We start from the raw sequence: 18,252 nt of genomic DNA, 5'->3' as shown, positions 1-18,252 counted from the left end.
AGCTCTTCCCAAGCAAGAACCTCTGATTATTGCTGATCCTTCCTTACCCACCTGGACACTGTGTCTGGAATGAAGCCTGGGAAGGTCAGGACCAGGCACACAAACTCTCTCCCTCTGCTACCCCTGCAACTCGTAAAGGAGTCACGTGAAAGGCTGCAAGACCCTTCCACACCACGAATGTTACAGAGAGCAAATTTCTGGCTGAGGGCTGCTGGGGAAAGCCAGGCCAAGCTGCCAGGCAAAGCCCATGCCAACAAACAAATCCACATCTTGGAGATGGATCCAATCCCCGACGGATCCAATCCCCAGTTCCTGGGAAGAGCAACTGAATTTCATGAGCTTTGGCTCAGCCTCTGGGGAGGATGATGGGGGTACTTCACTTCCACACCAGACTCCTGTTGAGGTGGAGGGAGTTGGGCTGACAGATGTTTTTATTCAGGTGAAGCCAACACATCCATGTCTGAGGGAAAAACCCCCAGGACTTATGACTCTTTTTCCCCTTACTGCAGCTCCAGAGCCAAGACTTTATTTTAAGCTCTTGTTTACATAAACAGTCCCTCTGAGACCACCTCAGAAAAAGCTTATGAGTGAGTCCCTTGGACACACATTTTAAGGGATATTCTTTGCTGCAATGGACCTACGGGACTTTATTTTATCCAGGGATATACTTGACCTGACACCAACTCCAGCCAACTGCAGGATTCACTGGCCTGGGATCAGACCACCTTCCCACCACTTCAGCACTGACTGAGCAAGATAAAACACAAATCATTTAATTCAGAGCTCTGCACCATCCCATCAAAGAAAATCTCTCCTAGAAACTTTGTAGTAAATTGTATCAGATGTGACTCCAATCATTTTGAAATTTATACATTATACTCCAAAACAAAAGTTTATTGGTCTATTAAAAAAATCCTTTGAAAATGAATCCTGTCACTGCTAGAATTTAGTGACATTTCCAAAAAGAAACAGACATTCTGAATTAAAATCTCACTTTTACTTTTACCACTGTAAATCAAGAGCAGTTTCAATGAAAGCCATGAGGCTGTTTTGACATGAAGTTGTTGTGAAAGGGGTTTAGACCCAGGACAGTCCAGAAATCACTCATATGCATTTCATTAATAAATAACCATGATACAGCTTCTACTTTCAAGAAACACTGCAGTAAATTCGGGCTGGTTCACGGGTCTCCTCAGATCCCTGAGTAAAAGCAGTCAGCTCACTGACAGACAGCCCAGCAACACACTGCTGGTGTTCATTTCCTACACAAACTATTGCCTCTCCTGGCTGAGAGGTGCCTCCAGGGAGTGATTCATTCCTGCTCCCTCACATACCAATCTTAGGAGGTGAATCACCTCTCAGAGGTGTCCAGCTCTCCTGCTGACTCCAGGAAGCTCCAACAACTTTCTCAGTACTTATCAAGGCTTACATTTAGATGCATGTGAATGAGTCCAAACCTGACTGTCTCAGACACTGAGCACATGCTTCAATCTCCTTGCCTGACTAGAGTCCAGCTAAACCCATTTGAGGAAGGATGAGTTAAGGAAACATTTTCCAAGCAAGCAGCTGGGGCAAAAGTAAGTATTTATCAATGTATTGCTGCATTTTGCAATCCCAGGAGGTACTTCCATCAGTTTTCTCTGCTGCCCTTGAGGTAATAGCTCCCACAGGTCTGATCCCTGCCTTTCCATGATGGCATATTTGAGGTAGTTGTCCATACCACCCACCTGGGGACACACAGTCCCCTCGCTGTAGCTGCTGCTGGGGAAAGGGGGATGGCCAGGCTGAGGTGAAGGCACGTTCTCAAAAGTATTTGGTGGCTGTGGTGTCAGCTTGGCACACACCTCACGTCCTCCAGAGCCACTCACCCACACACCAACCCTTCTCGGCAGCTGTCTCTGCTCCATTTCTTTCCACGTGACCAGCACTTTCTGGCCACTTATCTGCAAGCATCTGGGTGTCTCTTCACTACTGAGGGAGTCTTCTTGCCTGGATTTCACTCCACTTTCCAGGAGTCAGCAGTTGCTGTGGTTCTACCAGAAGTCATCTAGGAAGCCACAAACCTCAACTGTGTGAAAGCTGCCAACACAGAGCTCACTGCTCCCCTGCTTCTCCTCTCAGCGCACAGGCCCAGAGCTCCAGGCTGTTCTGGAATCTCTTCCATGTGCCCTCCTCATGCTTGCCAAGGAAAGGGAAGACAGACACAGTGCTCTTGGGAAGCTGGCTGCCCTATCCCATTAGGATTCTCTGGGAATACCTCCTGAAGAAAAAACAACAACTGGCTGCACACACATTTAATGTATGGGTCCAGTATTAATTCAGCTTGGTCAGCTCCATCCCTAGCAAGAACCTTTCCATTTTCAGCCTGCTGGATGTGACAAGTGCTGTCATGTAGTCACTTCCAGTCTATTGCCCTTTTTTCCTAGTGCGGTTTTTGACACTGCTGCTGCAGCCCAGCATGGAGAAAATGGTTAAGACTGGTCTAACAGAGGCACCTGACAGCAGCTGGACGGGTTAAGCTGAAGGCAACCACAGCTTGTGAGATGTGTGGGGCAGGAACAATCTTTAATTCTCTGCATTCACCAACTGGCATAACACAAGCCCAGCCCGAGCTCTCAGGAAACAAAGAGCAGCAAATCACCCCATTTTGCCAGCTCACCTGCCCATAACACTGCTCCCAAAAAAACAGGTGAGCGTATGAATTACAACATCACACATCCTAAAACCTGGTGTGCCAGCAATAAGCAGGCAGCTCCTTCAATTTTCCTTAAGGCATTTTTCCTTCAAGAAAGAAACACCAGGCAAATACCAAGTCTGCAGAATTCTTCATATCACACATACCATTACAAGAAAAATGACACAAACTATTGCCTAGTCTATCAAAACCCAGCCCTGTTGGTAATTTAAGCCAGCCTGAGCCAGGTAGATCAAAGAACTGGAAGTCACGCTCTGCTGACAAGCACTGGACCGTGGCTCTTGCTTTGTTTTGCTCTTGGATGTAGCGCTGGGTTTAACTCACAAAAAGGAATCACATTTCCATTGCTGGTCTGCTCAGACCAGAGGCAGCACACACCTTGCCATTTTACTGCTCCAGAGTTCTTACCAATGTACCTGGTGGGAAAACAGGTCGTTTCTAGCACAACAAGCAACTTCAGAAAGTACCACACAGCTCTTTAATACATCTGACAGTGAACATCATGAACTTGAACAGCGCAGTTAAAGCCCGAGACTTCTACAGGCATTTTAAAACAAAAACCTGAACCTGAACATTGGGAATATTTTTAGAAAAGCTTTCCTATGAATCCTTGGTTTATATGGCACATAAACTCTCTGTAAGTTTTCAGCTTTATTTCTGTTTCACTGTCAGTGCAGTCAAATCTCATGCTGGACAACATCCCCACATTTCCAGTGACTCTGAAGTATGATGTGAAGTTGGTGGGGTCTCTTAAAGGAATGAGGCTGTTATGTCCAATCAAGACCATGCAAAAGAATTCCCAGTTTCTCTCTTGTGGCTTTTGTATTAAGAAATTGCTTCAGAGCTTACACTTCTGAAAATAAGGGGGGAAAAAAGCAGTTTAAGGGGACAACTGCTATCTTGAGCTGAGGGACAGCAAGCACAAAAAAGTTGGTGCCTCTGCCTTTACAGCAAAACCAATAAATCTAGAGAACACTACTAAAATACACCAGAAACACCAATGACATTATATGGACCTAATTTCACATAATTTTAAAAAACAGAATTGAAGTACAACAACTTTATCAGTTGCTCACGTTTCAACATCAGTTCCTTCAGCAGAAACCATTCACACAGCAGTTGAACACAGGCAACAGAAATTTAACTGCACTTATCCCGGATGATATTAAAGTGCTCAAAAAGCTATCTGAGAATTACTTTAAAAATACACACACACAGACATACACATTCCCGTTAGTCTGCATGGAGCAGGAGGAGCATGCGGAGTGAATTCCTGCCTAGGATTAGATGTACAGGGGGGGAAAAAAAGAGCATTTACCGTCTGGCACAGGCGAATTTAATTCTGAAACATTGAAAGAGGGTAATGGTGCCACTCTTGCCGAATGTTTCTTCATCCTTTGGAACTGCTCTCCTACTCACGCTCCGGCTCTGTTCTGCATCGCCTCTGGTCCCGAGTACTACAGCAAACACGGGGCGAGGGCTGGTGGCTGGATGTTGTTCTGGAGATGCTGCAGGAGCCTATGAGTGGTGATTTGCTGTTTCCCTGGGAAACCATTTGCAACACGTTCAAACAATGCTTGACCTCCGCTAACACCTTCCCCTCGTTCGATTGTTAAGCGCGGCAGATAAAATATAAACATACGAAGCGACCGCGCCTCGGAAACTTGAAAGCTCCTTTGCAGGAAAAGAGGGATTTCACGTGAAATCTCTGCGCTGTGCTGGGAATGCAGACAGGGGTTTCTCAGACAACTGCAAGGGAATTATGCAACGCAATTTTCTGGTTCCTTACACTGTGACAATGTACGGATGATTACAGTAATTATTTTAAATAAACTTTGAATAATGGAACTCCTATAGAGTCTATAAATCAGGAAAGCCTGGGGCAAAACAGCCAGTGACACCCAACTCTGTGTCTGATAACAAAGCAGTGGTATTGGAGCAGGCTCTTCTAACGCCCTCTAAAAATTGTCACAACCAAGAGATAAATATATACAGGCTATGGCTACATTTCTTCCTCACTTCCCTTGAGTCACCTAGGACAAGTTTTGTCCCTCTTTCCTTGACATCTTCTCTCTCCTCTACTTCCCTTTTATTACAATTATTAATATTATTGGAAGTTGTTCATTTGGAGCAATGGAAGATTTCACTGAGCAAACCAGTGTCAACCCACCTGCACAACTTCTGCAACTCTTAAAAGATCCCATCCACTCGTGGAGCCAGCACTGTGCTGGGAGCTTTCTTGGCCAGGAGGTGTTACCAACAACTCTGAAGAGCCCCGGCTTCAGAGCTCTTCACCAAGAGGCCTACAATCAAGTCTTATCCAAGAATTTGTAGGGAGAAAGCTTTATATGCAAGGTATCTGCTATAGGAGCTACAAGAAATAAAAAGGAAAAGGCCAGAAAGGCAGCTCAGCTCTACCAGAATCTGGTAGCAAAACTGCTGAGTTTTTAAGAGGCACAAGTATAGACCTTTTATCTATAGCCTTTGTACTTCTGTTATCAACTGGGAGTGGGCATTCCTGGCTTCTCCCACCAAAAAGGGAGAAGCCATCAGCTGTGAGGAAGGCCAAAGTGGTTTGAAAAGGATGGAGAATCGCTGACCTGGAATGTCCCATCTGGGGCTTCCTAAAGCACCCTGCTGCAATCTCCCATGTTTTACACAGTAACATGAGCTGTGCTTTGGGTATGTGTGTATGGAGTGATCCCTTTTCTCATCCACAAGGAGTCAGGACACATGGAGAAGCAGAGGGGGGAAAGCAGAATCCCAGCTGGATCATCCTTTGGACAGAAGAGATTGGCACATGTGGAGAACTGTCCTATGGCATCCTAATGGCACAGGTAGCCTGTGACTCCACTGTACCCAGAGGGGGAGGAAGGGATTCTTGGATCCTTGGGGTAACCATCTAGCAGCACTGGGCATTGTCTTAAACACCTGACCTTGCCCTGCACATTCCTTTAATGCTGCTCTTATTCATTTCTGGGGGACCAAGTCCTGCCCTCTTCTGTTGGGATACAGTGACACAGTAAGGAACAGACAGTGGTTACCCCATGGAAAGGAAGGACAAAGTACCTCATCACCCCTTTTCCCATAGCCACCCTGCCCCAGTGTCACATACCTGGGACACACTATGGAAGAAACACAGGGAGGAGAAATGGTTACAGTTGCCTGGTTTTCCACCCAGCACATCCTCTCCTGGAGGGCTTGGAGCTCTCCTTTAGGATCTTTGTTATATCACTGGTGACTCATAAGGCTCTCCACCATGACAGTCTATTCCACAGCATCCCACTGCATTGCCTAAAGCTAAACTGGCTTTTACGGCTTTTCTGCATGCAGAGGGTTTCCAGCACCGTGTAACAACCGCTATTCCAAAGAAAATTATCTCCTCCAATTTGCAGAAGGAATTTTATCCTCCCGTCCAAAGTGCTGAGAGTCAGCAGAGTCTGTGATGGAGTAATCACCACTCAAGTAATTGCTGGTTCCACAATCACAAGGCTCTCTGTTAATACGTGTCTAGTCCTTGAGCATTTATATAACATAAACAACATAATAATATAACCCAGAGATTGCTTTTAGAAAGCCATTTCTGCAAATAATGGAATCATTAACGAACCTTAACAATGGCGGGGATGAAACGCATGAGACAATGTCAAGCAATTCCAGACGTTTCTTCCAGACAATTTCAGCACTAACAGCAGAACGTGACTGCATCTAAGAGTTGCTGCTTCTTTTTATTCAAGGGAGAATCAGCCATTGTTTCAACACTCTAAGTCAGAAACCATATTCTATTCCTCAAAGCAATCTTTCAGATCTCTACCCCAGAGCCTCTGTTTTGCACAGCTACAAGGGAAACAAGGAAAATACAAAGCTGTTCTAAAATATGTGGGATTGTTACCTAGAACTCCCATCAGGGTCTGCAGCTTGAAAAGCATCGGTTTCTCTGGCTAAACAAGTTTTGGCCATCTGTTTCTGTTCCTACTATGAATAGCTGATTGCATTTCTGTACGAGATGCTGTTCATATGGGCCCTCTGATCCTTCCTCTGTGCCCTTTATCTCCACTCTAAGTGTGCTGAAGAAAACAACAAAACCATATGGAGTGGAAGAGAGAGAAGGAAGCTCTGTCCCTCTCTCTTGAGGTACACCAGACACCAATCCACCCATAAGTGCACTGTGATGACTGATTTACCAGGATGGCATAATAGTTACTCCAAATAACTATTGCAAGGCTGCAAGTCAATGTAAAATTTGCAGTCCTGTGCCATCTTATTCACTGATGTTCATGCAAGGCACCACAATGGGAAAGTTTAGGGGTTTCCCCCAAAATTCAAGACTAAACTAGTTTCCACGTACCTTTAAAACAGTTCTTTGTATGTTTTTCCTTGCTTCAAGTTCAGTGCTTTCAGTCTGGAATATGTTAAAGTTTTCTTATTCTCAGGGAGTGGAAGCTGTGTGATACCTGGAATTCTGGCTCATGACTGTGAGCCCCAGATCACTGTCAGCCACAGCCTAGAATGAACAAACACCAATACAACCCAGTGCTCCACGCAACATAAGGTTCTGGAGCACAAATCTGATGATGGGGGGCTCAGCCTGGAGAAAAGGGGGCTCAGCCTGGAGAAAAGGAGGCTCAGGAGAGACCTTCTTACTTGTTACAATTCCCTGAAAGGAAGTTGCAGCCAGGTGGGATTTGGTCTCTTCTCCCAAACAACACGAAATAGGACAAGAGGAAATGACTTCAAGTTAAGCCAGAGGAGGTTTAGGCTGGATATTAGGGAAATCTTTTTCACTGAAAGGGTTGTCGAGCCTTGGCACAGGCTGCTCAGAACAATGATTGAGTCCCCATCCCTGAAGGGATTTAAAAGACATGTGGATGTGGCACTTGGGGACATGGTTTAGTGGTGGCCTTGCAGTGCTGGGGGAATGGTTGGACTTGATGATCCTAGAGGTCATTTTCAAGAGCCCTAAATGATTCTATAATCAACCTACATATCCAATTATTTTCACTCTGGAGTCCCTATTTGCCAAGGAAAACTGCAGTCTAAATTACGGTAGTGTAAAATATAAACTACAAACTACAGTGCAATTATAGAGTGTAAATGATAGCACAGGCTGCAGGTTCACAACTCCACATCTGCTCCTAGTTAAGGAACTCACCAAAGCTCTCCAGACAGACATATCCACGCCCTTGCAGCAGCTTTATTGTAAAAGAAAACAACTGAATAGGTGTGGCCCAGCACAGATTTCTCATCCCAGCCAAGAGTCCCAGCAGCTGGACATCTCTGAAGCACACCCTACTTGCTTCCCAGCACCCTCCAAACTGAACTTTATCCTCCTTGCAGACACTGCCTGCAGCAGTCCCTGTCCCCTGGCTCAGTAAATATTAATACAGACGAGGGCATGGGGAAACTGCAAGTTTGCTGACTCACTAACCAGGCAGTAAACCAGTGCTGGCAGCAGAGTCAGAGCTGGAGAGTGCTGAATCACAGCCTCTAACAAGTCCTCCACGCTCAGCTGAGAGGGGCTGATGCCGTCAAAACATCCTCTGCTCTCTTGGCTTGCACCATCTCTGCTGGCAGGAGTTGTTCATACATATTCAAGGGACCTGCTGCAAAATTAAAGGCTGTTTGCTCTTCTCCACTGAAGTTGCAACCTACATCAAAGCTGCAGTTGAACTCCAGGTAAGCACAGGTTTCTCTGAGGCAGAGAAGGTGACAAGTGTGCTGTGGCCCCAGGGAGACCAAATCATCACAGCTAAAGGAAAACAGCTGCTCAGGTACATGGAACACTGAATTTCTGCACTGGTAATGGGATTCATCTCACTTGACTTTGACCTAAGTCTGAACCAGCTATACCAACATCTTTTTAGGGTGAGTGGTGGGAAACTTATAACTTCAGAAGACAACTCACAACTATCTCTCTTACAGGTGTATATACCTGATATTAGTAACTCTCTGAAGGCACCCACTTCTTCCCCCAGGTTATGATGGCAGTGAGGTGACTTGATCACATGTGGTCATTTGGTTTTTAGACACCCTGGCTAAGGGAGATGCTCCCAATGGGAAACAAAACACACCACGAATGCCTGGTAAAGACGTGAAAGGACTTTCTTCGGCTTCAATCAATTTTGGAACAGTGCTCGGATCCAAAGCTAAAGTGTTTGTTTGTTTTGAACACCACTCGTTACAAGATCCATATGAAATCCACTTTGCATGTGTCCCTGCAGCCCCCAGGTCAGTCCATTCCCAACCACTGGACCGTAAGACTCTCATAAGTATGACTTTTATTGGCTCTTCCCGGCTGAGCATGTGTTTTAAGATGACAAGCTAAAAGGCCATTATCTAGTTCGTTTTATCCTGCTGGAATATAAATGAGATGCAAGATGCAGAAGAGACAAACAGTCAAACTGAGATCAAAGCAGACATATCCTACAAAAGGAATTTTTATGTGTAGCGAAGTCAAGAGTTTAGTTTGAACTTTTGCCTTGCTTCCAGCAAAATCAGACACATACAGCAAATGTTACTTGATTCAAACAACAAACTCAATCCAAAACAACTTCCAAGGCTCGCAGAGAAAAGAACTGTACATGTACTGCTGTGCCCAGCCATGTCATATGGGTTTTAAAGAATCAAATTCTGGATTCCTTACTCTGTCTTAACTCTCACGGGCTTAAAAACTGTTGGATACCCCTGCCCAACAACCAAGAAATATCAGCTCTGGTCTGCAAAGCACTCCAGTAACACCTACCATGGAGGAGATGGTCCTTTGGTCCCACCAGTGTGTACTCATACATCATGTGGAGTGGACAGAACTGCACACAGAGGGTCATAGAATCACAGAATCCCAGAATGGCTTGGGTTGGAAGGGATCTTGAAGATAATCTCGTTCCAACTCCCCTGCCATGAGCAGGGGCACCTTCCACCAGATCAGGTTGCTTCAAGCCCCATCCAACCTGGCCTTGAACACTTCCAGGGATGGGGCAGCCACAGCTTCTCTGGGCAACCTGTACCAGGGCCTCACCACCCTCCCAGCCAAGAATTTCTTCCTAATATCCAATCCCTGCCTTCTGTCAGTGTGAAGCAACTCCCCCTTGTCCTGTCACTACCTGCCCTTGTCCAAACTACCTCTCCAGCTCTCTTGAAGCCCCTTTAGGTGCTGGAAGGGACTTTGAGGTCTCCCTGGAGCCTTCTCCTCTCCAGGCTGAACACCCCCAGCTCTCTCAGTACGTCTCCATAGCAGAGGCACTCCAGCCCTCGGAGCATCTTTGTGGCCCCCTCTGGACTCACTCCATCAGGTCCATGCTCTTTTTGTGGTGGGGTCCCAGAGCTGGACACAGCAGTGTAGGTGTGGTCTGACCAGAGCAGAGAATGGGGGGAGAATCACTCACCATGACCTGCTGCCCACACTGCTTTTGGTGCAGCCCAGGACACATTTGGCTTTCTGGGCTCTGTGTGCACATGGCTGGGGCATGTTGAGCTTCTCATCCATCACCATCCTCAAGTCCTTCTCCTCAGGGCTGCTTTTAATCCATTCTCCCACCAGACTGTGTTTGTGCCTGAGGTTGCCCTGACCCAGTGCAGGGCCTTGCCCTTGGCCTTGTTGAACTTCATGAGCTTTGCACAGTCCCACCTCTCAAGGCAGTTCAGGTCCCTCTGGATGCCATCCCTTCCCTCCAGCCTGTCAGCAGCACCACACAGCTTGGTATCATTGCCAAACTTGCTGAGGGCTGATGGTACACTCAGTCCCACTGTCCATGTCACTGAAGATGTTAAATAACATCAGATCCAAAACTGACCCCTAATAAGCAGGGGTGATTTGTTTGAGAATGTTCATATTGAAGACACTACGCTCTCATACATTTTGCTCACTGAGGCACAAACTGAACTTTATCCAGATTCTCTGGATAAAGATGGCATTTGCAAATGCCAAAAAGTAGAGTACTCACTGCCTGCTAAATTCTCACCTAATAACTGCAAGAAATACCTACTAAATCTGAAGACATTTTAATACCCTTGGGGGTTGCATGTTTATATACTGATCTCTAGTTGATGTTAGCATGGGTTGCTATTTTCAGTAAATCAGCCCAGGAATTCACTCTTTAATGCTCACTCTGTTTTTGTAAGAGGAAAAAACACACCATGATCTGTTTTTAGGCATCCCAAGCAGGCAAGTCCCAGAAATAAGATAAACAGCACCAGCCAAACATCCTCTCAAAGATGGCAATATGAAGATGTGCAGCAGTGCTGCAGGGAGCTCCTTGATCCTCAAGGAGCTGCTGCTGACCAGCTGACAGCTCAGCTCTGCTGCTGGCTCCCACAGCAAGTGAAACCCCTTCAAAACAGTGACAGCCAGTCGTGTCTTTGCTACCAGAGGCCAGATCCTCCACCACAGAATGGTTTGGGTTGGAAGGGACCTTAAAAGATCATCTAATCCAATGTCCTGCCCTGACCAGACACAGCTTCAACTACATCAGCTACATCCCATGTTAGTGCTATAATGTAGTGGAAGTCCCACCCTGACCCTGCTTTGTCCAGCTCCTCCACCTCTGCCTCTGGGACTGAGAGTATGAACCAGAAAGCAAACCCAAAGTATCTGATGATTCCCCCACCCCAATATCAGCACCCCCTCCATCCACAAGTACTCAACTGACTTGAAAGTTAGCAGCACCTTCTGCTACAGTGCTTTTGGAAAGCTTCTTATTTACTGTGTGATTTTACAGACCTGACAATTAGTGCCTCACTGGGAAGCACAAGGATTAAATTTTCAATTAAAATTAACACCTCAGATTTTCCTTAATCATGCAAACTTTGAAAAATAAACCATCCACTGGGCAATGATCAGGACACACTGATGTCTCCAGAGCTGGCAGAGCAGCTTCTTAAGCTTTTTATTCTGCTGGAATAGGAAAATACCATATAGCAAGGAATGTTAAACTTCTAATGCAATTAAAGATGTAAAGAAAAACTATGAATTGTGGGCATGGAGAGCTGTTCTTCAATTTTAATAAAAGTCACTCAGAGTTTCATGGAAACAGCAAATGTATCAACTTTGATGCACCTTCAATATTTTGACATTATAAGAAACAATACATGGATGGGGCTTGGAGCAACCTGGTCTAGTGGAAGGTGTCCCTGCCCACGGCAGGGGGTTGGAGCAAGATGGTCTTTAAGGTCCCTCCCAACCCAAGCCATTCCATGATTCTGTGATCTGCTCATTTGAGAAGCAGCGCTGGCAAAATTCCAAGGCCATGAGGTCACGCCATGAGCTTCTGAAAAACTGTACCAGAGACTGGGCACCGAAATTCCTCACCAAAAGTCACCTCAAATGTCAAACTCTTTCCACATTTAAGAGTCTAGGAGGAAGGTTCCTACTTCACCCTGGCCACTCTGAAACTCCCTGGCAGTAAAACACAGCAAAAGTAGACAACCAATGCTCAGCCTGCTCAATAACAAAGCATAAATCGAGTATCCACTTCAAATATCCAATACACCCTTTCCAGACAGGATAATAAAATCAGACGCCCAACACTCACATTGTTGGTTTTTTATCCCAAGGAAAACAGCTTAGATGTAATTGTATGTCAGATAATTATTTGCTTTCCTAGTGTTTTATTAACAAAGCTGCCAGGAGTGAAATAAGCTGTTTCCATTTTCTGCTTCTGCAGTTATGAAGTGCCTCTTCTTTACCACAAGAGAGCATTTGAGTAGAGAAAACTTCCATTTTGTGCCTGTCATCGTGACTGCAGAGCATGTCAGTGTGACAGTAAATCACTTCTCATATTTGCTATCTTTTGGGTAGCCAGCAGTTATAATTAGGTGGCTTAGGGCTTTTTTCGATGCCATAAATTAGAATTGCATAGCAGGCTAGATATCCAGGGCTGGTTAGTCCCAAAATTTAGCCACCCATGTGTTTCTGTCTAAGCAGGTACTGTGGGAGAGGTAGGAACTTGCACCATCCAATGCCACAATCCCCACCACCCCAGATGGCATCAGAAAGTTCACTGGATGAAGAAATGCAACCAATTTTTAGGACAAATCACAGCATGAGATGTAGTTTGTTGTCATGTTAGTGGTGATGCCTCACATTTCCCAGCCTCTCTGATTTTAAAGGCTGGGTGCAGGATTCTCAGAGCCTTTGAAGCAGGATCTGAAACTTCAGAGAAGATGTGAATAATGACCAGGGTAATCAGAAGTCTAAAAAAAAACCCCACACCTGTGTGTGAGGATGGAAAGAACTGAGGTCAAACGACCTCAACAAGACAGAGGGGAGAGAGAAAGTCATAAAATGGCTTGTGCTGGAAGAGACCTTGAAGATCATCTTGTTCCAGTTATTCTCATGTGAGTTTTCCTGCTCAAAAGAAAGGATTCATTAGGCACGTCCATGTAGACAAAGCCAGGACTGAGAGGCTTTGATTGCATTAATTGGAAGTTCAGTGGGACAGGAGGCCAACTGTTAAACAAGGAGAACAGTGAACCACTAAGTGAGATGATGCCAGGTAGAAAATTCCCATCACCGAAGGTTTTCAGGCTGTTCAGGATGCATGAGGTGGAGTTGGCCACCTCAGAGCACGGTGACAGAGTTTTCCAAAGGGTGGTCAGACATTGGAACAGGCTGCACAGAGTGGTGTAGGAATCACCATCCCTGGAGGGATTTGAGAGCCATGTGGATGTGGCACTTGGGGACAAGGGTTAGTGGTAGCCTTGGAAGCGCTGGGAGAGCGTTTGGACTCGATGATATCAGAGGTATTTTCCAACCTAAATCATTCTGTGACTCCATGATTCTCTCAACCTGTATTAACTGAGCAACACTGAGTTGATAATAAAAAGGTGTTAATAATAAACACTAGGTATTTAATAATAGCTGAGCTGACAATAAAAACTAGGGTGAAGGAAACATACTGAGAGCTCAGAATGGGTGTCAGAAGTAGGATGTTCTGTAGAATTCCTAAATAAGCATCCTGCTGCTGCATCCACATCATTGCAAGTGGTGTTTTGCAACCTGTGTGCAACAGGCAACACAAGACCACTGCTAAGGACAGGCATGAAAAGAGAGAAAATATGTCAGCAAGTACTGTTTAATATTCTTTTTTCTGTGGCTTCTTTGAAAGGAATTTAGATATCTAAATGCCAAAACAGCTTGATACTCACTAGCATCAGACACTTGGTTACAGAAGATTCCCGAGGCAGATGTAAAGTCTTGGGAAAAACTCCTATGGCAGAGCATCAGGGCTTCACATGGAAGGAACATGAACCATCCACTGTGTCCCAGTTGACTTCAGGAGCTGACACTGAACACACATTGTTGTAGCTTTTGAAGGAGAACAAAGCTACCAAGTCTTGACTCAGTGGGTGGTTTTGGTTTAAGGCCCTACAATAAGATTAATTTCCAGTAGCTCTGAGAGTTAACTCTAAAATCTACACCCCCCTTCTTAGTTTCTGCTATTTTATTTAGGAGTACTTTTATTTTCCAATTTAAGTGCTGATCCAGTGCCAGGGTGGCTTTGCTTCCGCAAAATTCCAGCTATAGTTATTTACTGGTGGTGAAATAACAGCCCAAAATCTCAGCTGCCAGACATCACCTCTACTCCACTGCTGCCAGGCCTTGGAGTTAGCAGGTAAATAGCTGTGGTTATAAAGGCTCAGCACAAAACATCTTCCAGTAGCCTCAGAGCCCTCTGAAATCAGTGATGTGAGTGCCAAAGTCCATCTGCACTTATCAGCAGGGCTCATGTATCCCTGGTCCAGCAGAAAACAGATCTCATGCAAGTTTAACTTCCTCTCTTTTTTCTTGCCTCATCATTTGGGTCCACTTTTTAAAAAAACCCAAATACAACCAGATGACAAATCCAGCTAGTACTAGTCTGAAAAACAACAAATGCTGACGTTCAAGAGAATTCGTTTGAACAATAACAACTTTGTGAATTTTCTAGGATAAATTCTCTACAAATTCTTTGGAAAAACAGTAAAATCCTTGCACTGTAGAAATTAAAAATTTTGGTACTCAGAAATCTACAACCTATTGTGAGCATTTCTTGTCTAATCTTCACATAATCCTCCCTAATACCTTTCAGTCCAAATCTCTGTTACGTGCAACATCTTATTAGCAAGACAATGAAGATAACGCAACAAAAGTAGACTGAGCAGCATTAGGGGATTTGAGGGAGGATTAAACAGTCGTGACACAATGAAAACGTCGAAGCTGAGTATTCACCATAATTAGTCTGGTTCCTCACACCCTCCCTGGGCTGGTTACTCAAGTCCCTGGACTGTCCCGTTGGACTGTGCTCGGTGTGACAAGGGGAGGAAGAACCCAGCCATCACCTCATGACTGGGGGCAGTTTCCAACATAAGAAGAGGGACAAGGAGTCTGTTCTTGACTTATATGAAAATCTGAGCGTGGAGGAGAGACTTAGATTAGATATTAGAAATTCTTGGCTGTGAGGGTGGTGAGGCCCTGGCACAGGTTGCCCAGGGAAGCTGTGGCTGCCCCATCCCTGGGAGTGTTCCAGGCCAGGTTGGACGGGGCTTGGAGCAACCTGGGATAGTGGAAGGTGTCCCTGCCCATGGCAGGGGATTTGAGTGAGATGGTCTTCAAGGTCCCTTCTGACCCAAACCATTCTATTATTCTATGCTATGCACCAGAAAATCGGTAGTAAAAGTGAAACAGGCTCTTCCTATAGATATCCCCTTTCTGTTTCTTTAGGATGATGATACCTTTTAGTAATGTGGCTTTATGGGCACCTGAGGCATCTCTTTCCCAGAAAGGAACAGCCAGCCCCATGAACAATGAACCTCTTTCAGGGATATTTTGGCAGCCCACCCTCCCCACACACATCCCTATCGTGGGCTAGAGAACCAGGCACACAACCACAGCAACATGTTCTGGGCCCAGCCCCATTCAAACCCACTTTACCTGATGGAAATGGGAGTTATTTTTATGAGGATCCTCCTCAGGTCCTCACATCATGTAGGGAACTGACTGGTGGTTCAAAACAAGGTGGTTCAAAGTGAAATTGCTCCCATCAAGGCTACCCCTGAGATCTCTGCTGCCTTCCAGTTCCCAGGAAAGGGATGTACTCCTGCTTTCTCTGGCTTCTCAACCAAGGCTTTGCAGGAGCTGAAATCTGGAGCACTGAAGTCCAGCAGCCATCCTCAGTCTTGAAAGGCTAGTATGCTCTAGCCTTTAAAAAATCCATCCTTAATCTGAAATAAATTCTTATTCAATAGTTAAAATCAAGCCTATTTACTGCCACAGAGCCCAGTATTGATCTGGCACTGGTTTAACTTGTCAGAGGTAAATCAGAGCCCATGGCAGGATTCTGTTAAGTTATTGAAGAGCCCTTCTCCTCATTAGGAAACACACTGTGCTATCAGTACTCCTTTCCCAGCAATTAATCCGGCACCCAAGCGTTCCCTCACAACCCCTGCTAACTATTGGCATCTCCAGGCTCAAGGTGACCCTCTGCTCACAATCCTTGTGTGACAGCATGGATCACGAGTGGGCAGGAACGGGCAGGTCTGGGCAGAGCAAGTTCCCTGAGAGACCCAGCAGGGGGAAGCACAGCTTTCCACAGCTTGTGGAACGCACGAACTTCTAACACCTCATGTTAAATATACGAGGAGCTGTTGCCCACTCTTCCAGAATCTTTCAGTGCCTGGGATCCATGTCAATGAAAAGACAGGGGTTTTTAAAGACTTTTTTTTTTTTTTTTTTTTTAATCCTCTGATGACTCTCTCTGGCAATGTTTTGCCCCCTGGAAATGTTTTGCCCCAGCAATGCAACAGATCAGGGCACAACAGATGATTTCCAGTGTTTCTGAACAGGCACCACATCCTGCCCACTGCACCAGTGCACGGGAGGTCTCCTCCCAGTAAGTGCTGTTTGGGAAACAGAGGGACCGTGATTAATCACAGAATAACAGACTCACAGAACGATAGAAGGTTGGAAAAGACCTCTAAGATCATTGAGTCCATTCATTAACCCAGAACCACCGTGTTTACCATCAAACCGTGTCCCCAGGTGCCACATCCACGTGCTTTTTGGACACTTTCAGGGATGGTGATTCCACCACTGCCCTGGATAGTCTGTTCCCATTCCTGACCACTCTTTCTGTACAAAATTTTCCCTAATACCTAATCTTAACCTCCCCTGCTGCAAGTTAAGGCCATTTCCTCTTGTCCTGTCACTTGTTACTTGGGAGTAGAGACCGACCCCCACCTGGCTCCAAACTCCTGTCAGGGAGTTACAAATCCTGGTTCTTAAACTTATTCTGTGCCAAGTGCCATGTAGACCTCATACAGCAAGGACTGGTCACCCTGAGGCCTTAACACACAGCTGGGTGTGTTCAGCATCTCAGAAGGTGAGTACATTTGCTGGCACTCACAGCTGATGTGGGCTCACCTCCCTGGCACATCCCACCAGCTCTCCTGGGCTTGGCCTCCAGCACGGTCAGAAACTTGGAGCTCTGGGAACTGGCACTATAAAACAAGGCTGGCCTGTGACTAAACTGGTTACTTCAGGGGATTAAAAATGCAGGAGTCCAAAAGCAGGCAGCAGTGCAACATTGAAGAAACGTGGCCTCTGAGCAACCTGGTCTAGTGGAAAGTGTCCCTGCCCATGGGATACTTTAAAGTCCCTTCTAGTCCAAGCCATTCTATGATTCTATGAAAGACACCACACTCCTCAGCAGGAAATTAAAAAGGTTGCAAACTTGGGTGTCTGTGGCAAGTTTCCCAGGCCTCAGGCAGGGAATGAAAAGATCCAGATAAGGGCAAGGAAAGAACAAAAAATCCCACTTCCAGGTGTGGTGTCCTCCCTCAAGTGTGCTGGGTTTTGGAGAAGGGAGATGCAGCAGTACCAGCACTGCTGGATCCTCCATGGGAGCATCTGGAAGAAAGGGTCTTTTGGGAACAGCACTCCAGGGACAATGGGAAGGCAGCAGAGGCCCTGGCAGAGCACAGAGACTCTTCTGCTTCTTATAGATGTGTCTTGACAGCAAGAAAACTTTGCATTAGTTTCTCATGCACATAAAATGCCTGTAGGCCTTTCTCTGCAAGAACTGGGTACAAATGGAGATTCCTGGGAGGGCTCAGTCAGACTGAGAAACTTTTTTACTCTCTCCACCAAAACTTCAAGAGTCTGGTGAAGAAAAAAAAAAAAAACCAAAACAGAAAAAAAAGGGAAAAACAGATCTCCATGTTTCCTGCTCACCCAAGCCTCCTCAGCTTGCAGGCTTGTACTGCTGTGGTTTACCCAGCAATTCAGATTTGTATTTACTGGGCACAAAAACTGCTCTAATGATGCAAACATCCAGTGAACTTACTGTGGGGAAATGCAGATCTCCCTGTACTGCTCGAGCTCTGTTCCAAGTGGAGCTGGCTGACCTCTCTCACACCCCGCTCTCATTTGAACAGCAGCTTTTCCCTCAGGGATTGTCCCACAGCTGGTTTTACTCTGCAATATGCCACCCAGGATGGCTTTCCCTGCTCCGAGGGACCCTATTCCAGGAGATCTTCTCCAGCTATCGTCTCCTGGGGTTTGTAACAGAAGTGACTCAGTATTA

General features: G+C 45.7%; 1 protein-coding gene across 4 annotated transcripts in view; it reads right to left on the bottom strand.

The window, feature by feature from the left end:
- The window catches only part of SLC35F4 (solute carrier family 35 member F4), a 118,024-nt gene that overhangs the window by 31,850 nt on the left and 67,922 nt on the right, over window positions 1–18,252 (bottom strand). The window contains exon 1 of one of the 4 annotated variants that reach the window (XM_027718194.2): window positions 4,014–4,250. The exons of 2 other annotated variants lie outside the window; for them this stretch is intronic. In XM_027718194.2, the coding sequence (XP_027573995.2) occupies window positions 4,014–4,089 (76 nt within the window). In that variant the 5' untranslated portion in view covers window positions 4,090–4,250. Of the gene's footprint in view, window positions 1–4,013; window positions 4,251–18,252 lie in introns of those variants that run through there. One more of the 4 variants, XM_027718196.2, reaches the window with a different exon arrangement.

This window comes from Pipra filicauda, unplaced genomic scaffold (assembly GCF_003945595.2).
Source record: "Pipra filicauda isolate LSUMZ 115617 unplaced genomic scaffold, ASM394559v2 scaffold581_size553298_pilon, whole genome shotgun sequence".
NCBI lineage: Eukaryota > Metazoa > Chordata > Aves > Passeriformes > Pipridae > Pipra > Pipra filicauda.
The sequence above is the reverse complement of the archived record's forward strand: the minus strand, read 5'-3'. Positions and strand labels throughout refer to the sequence as shown.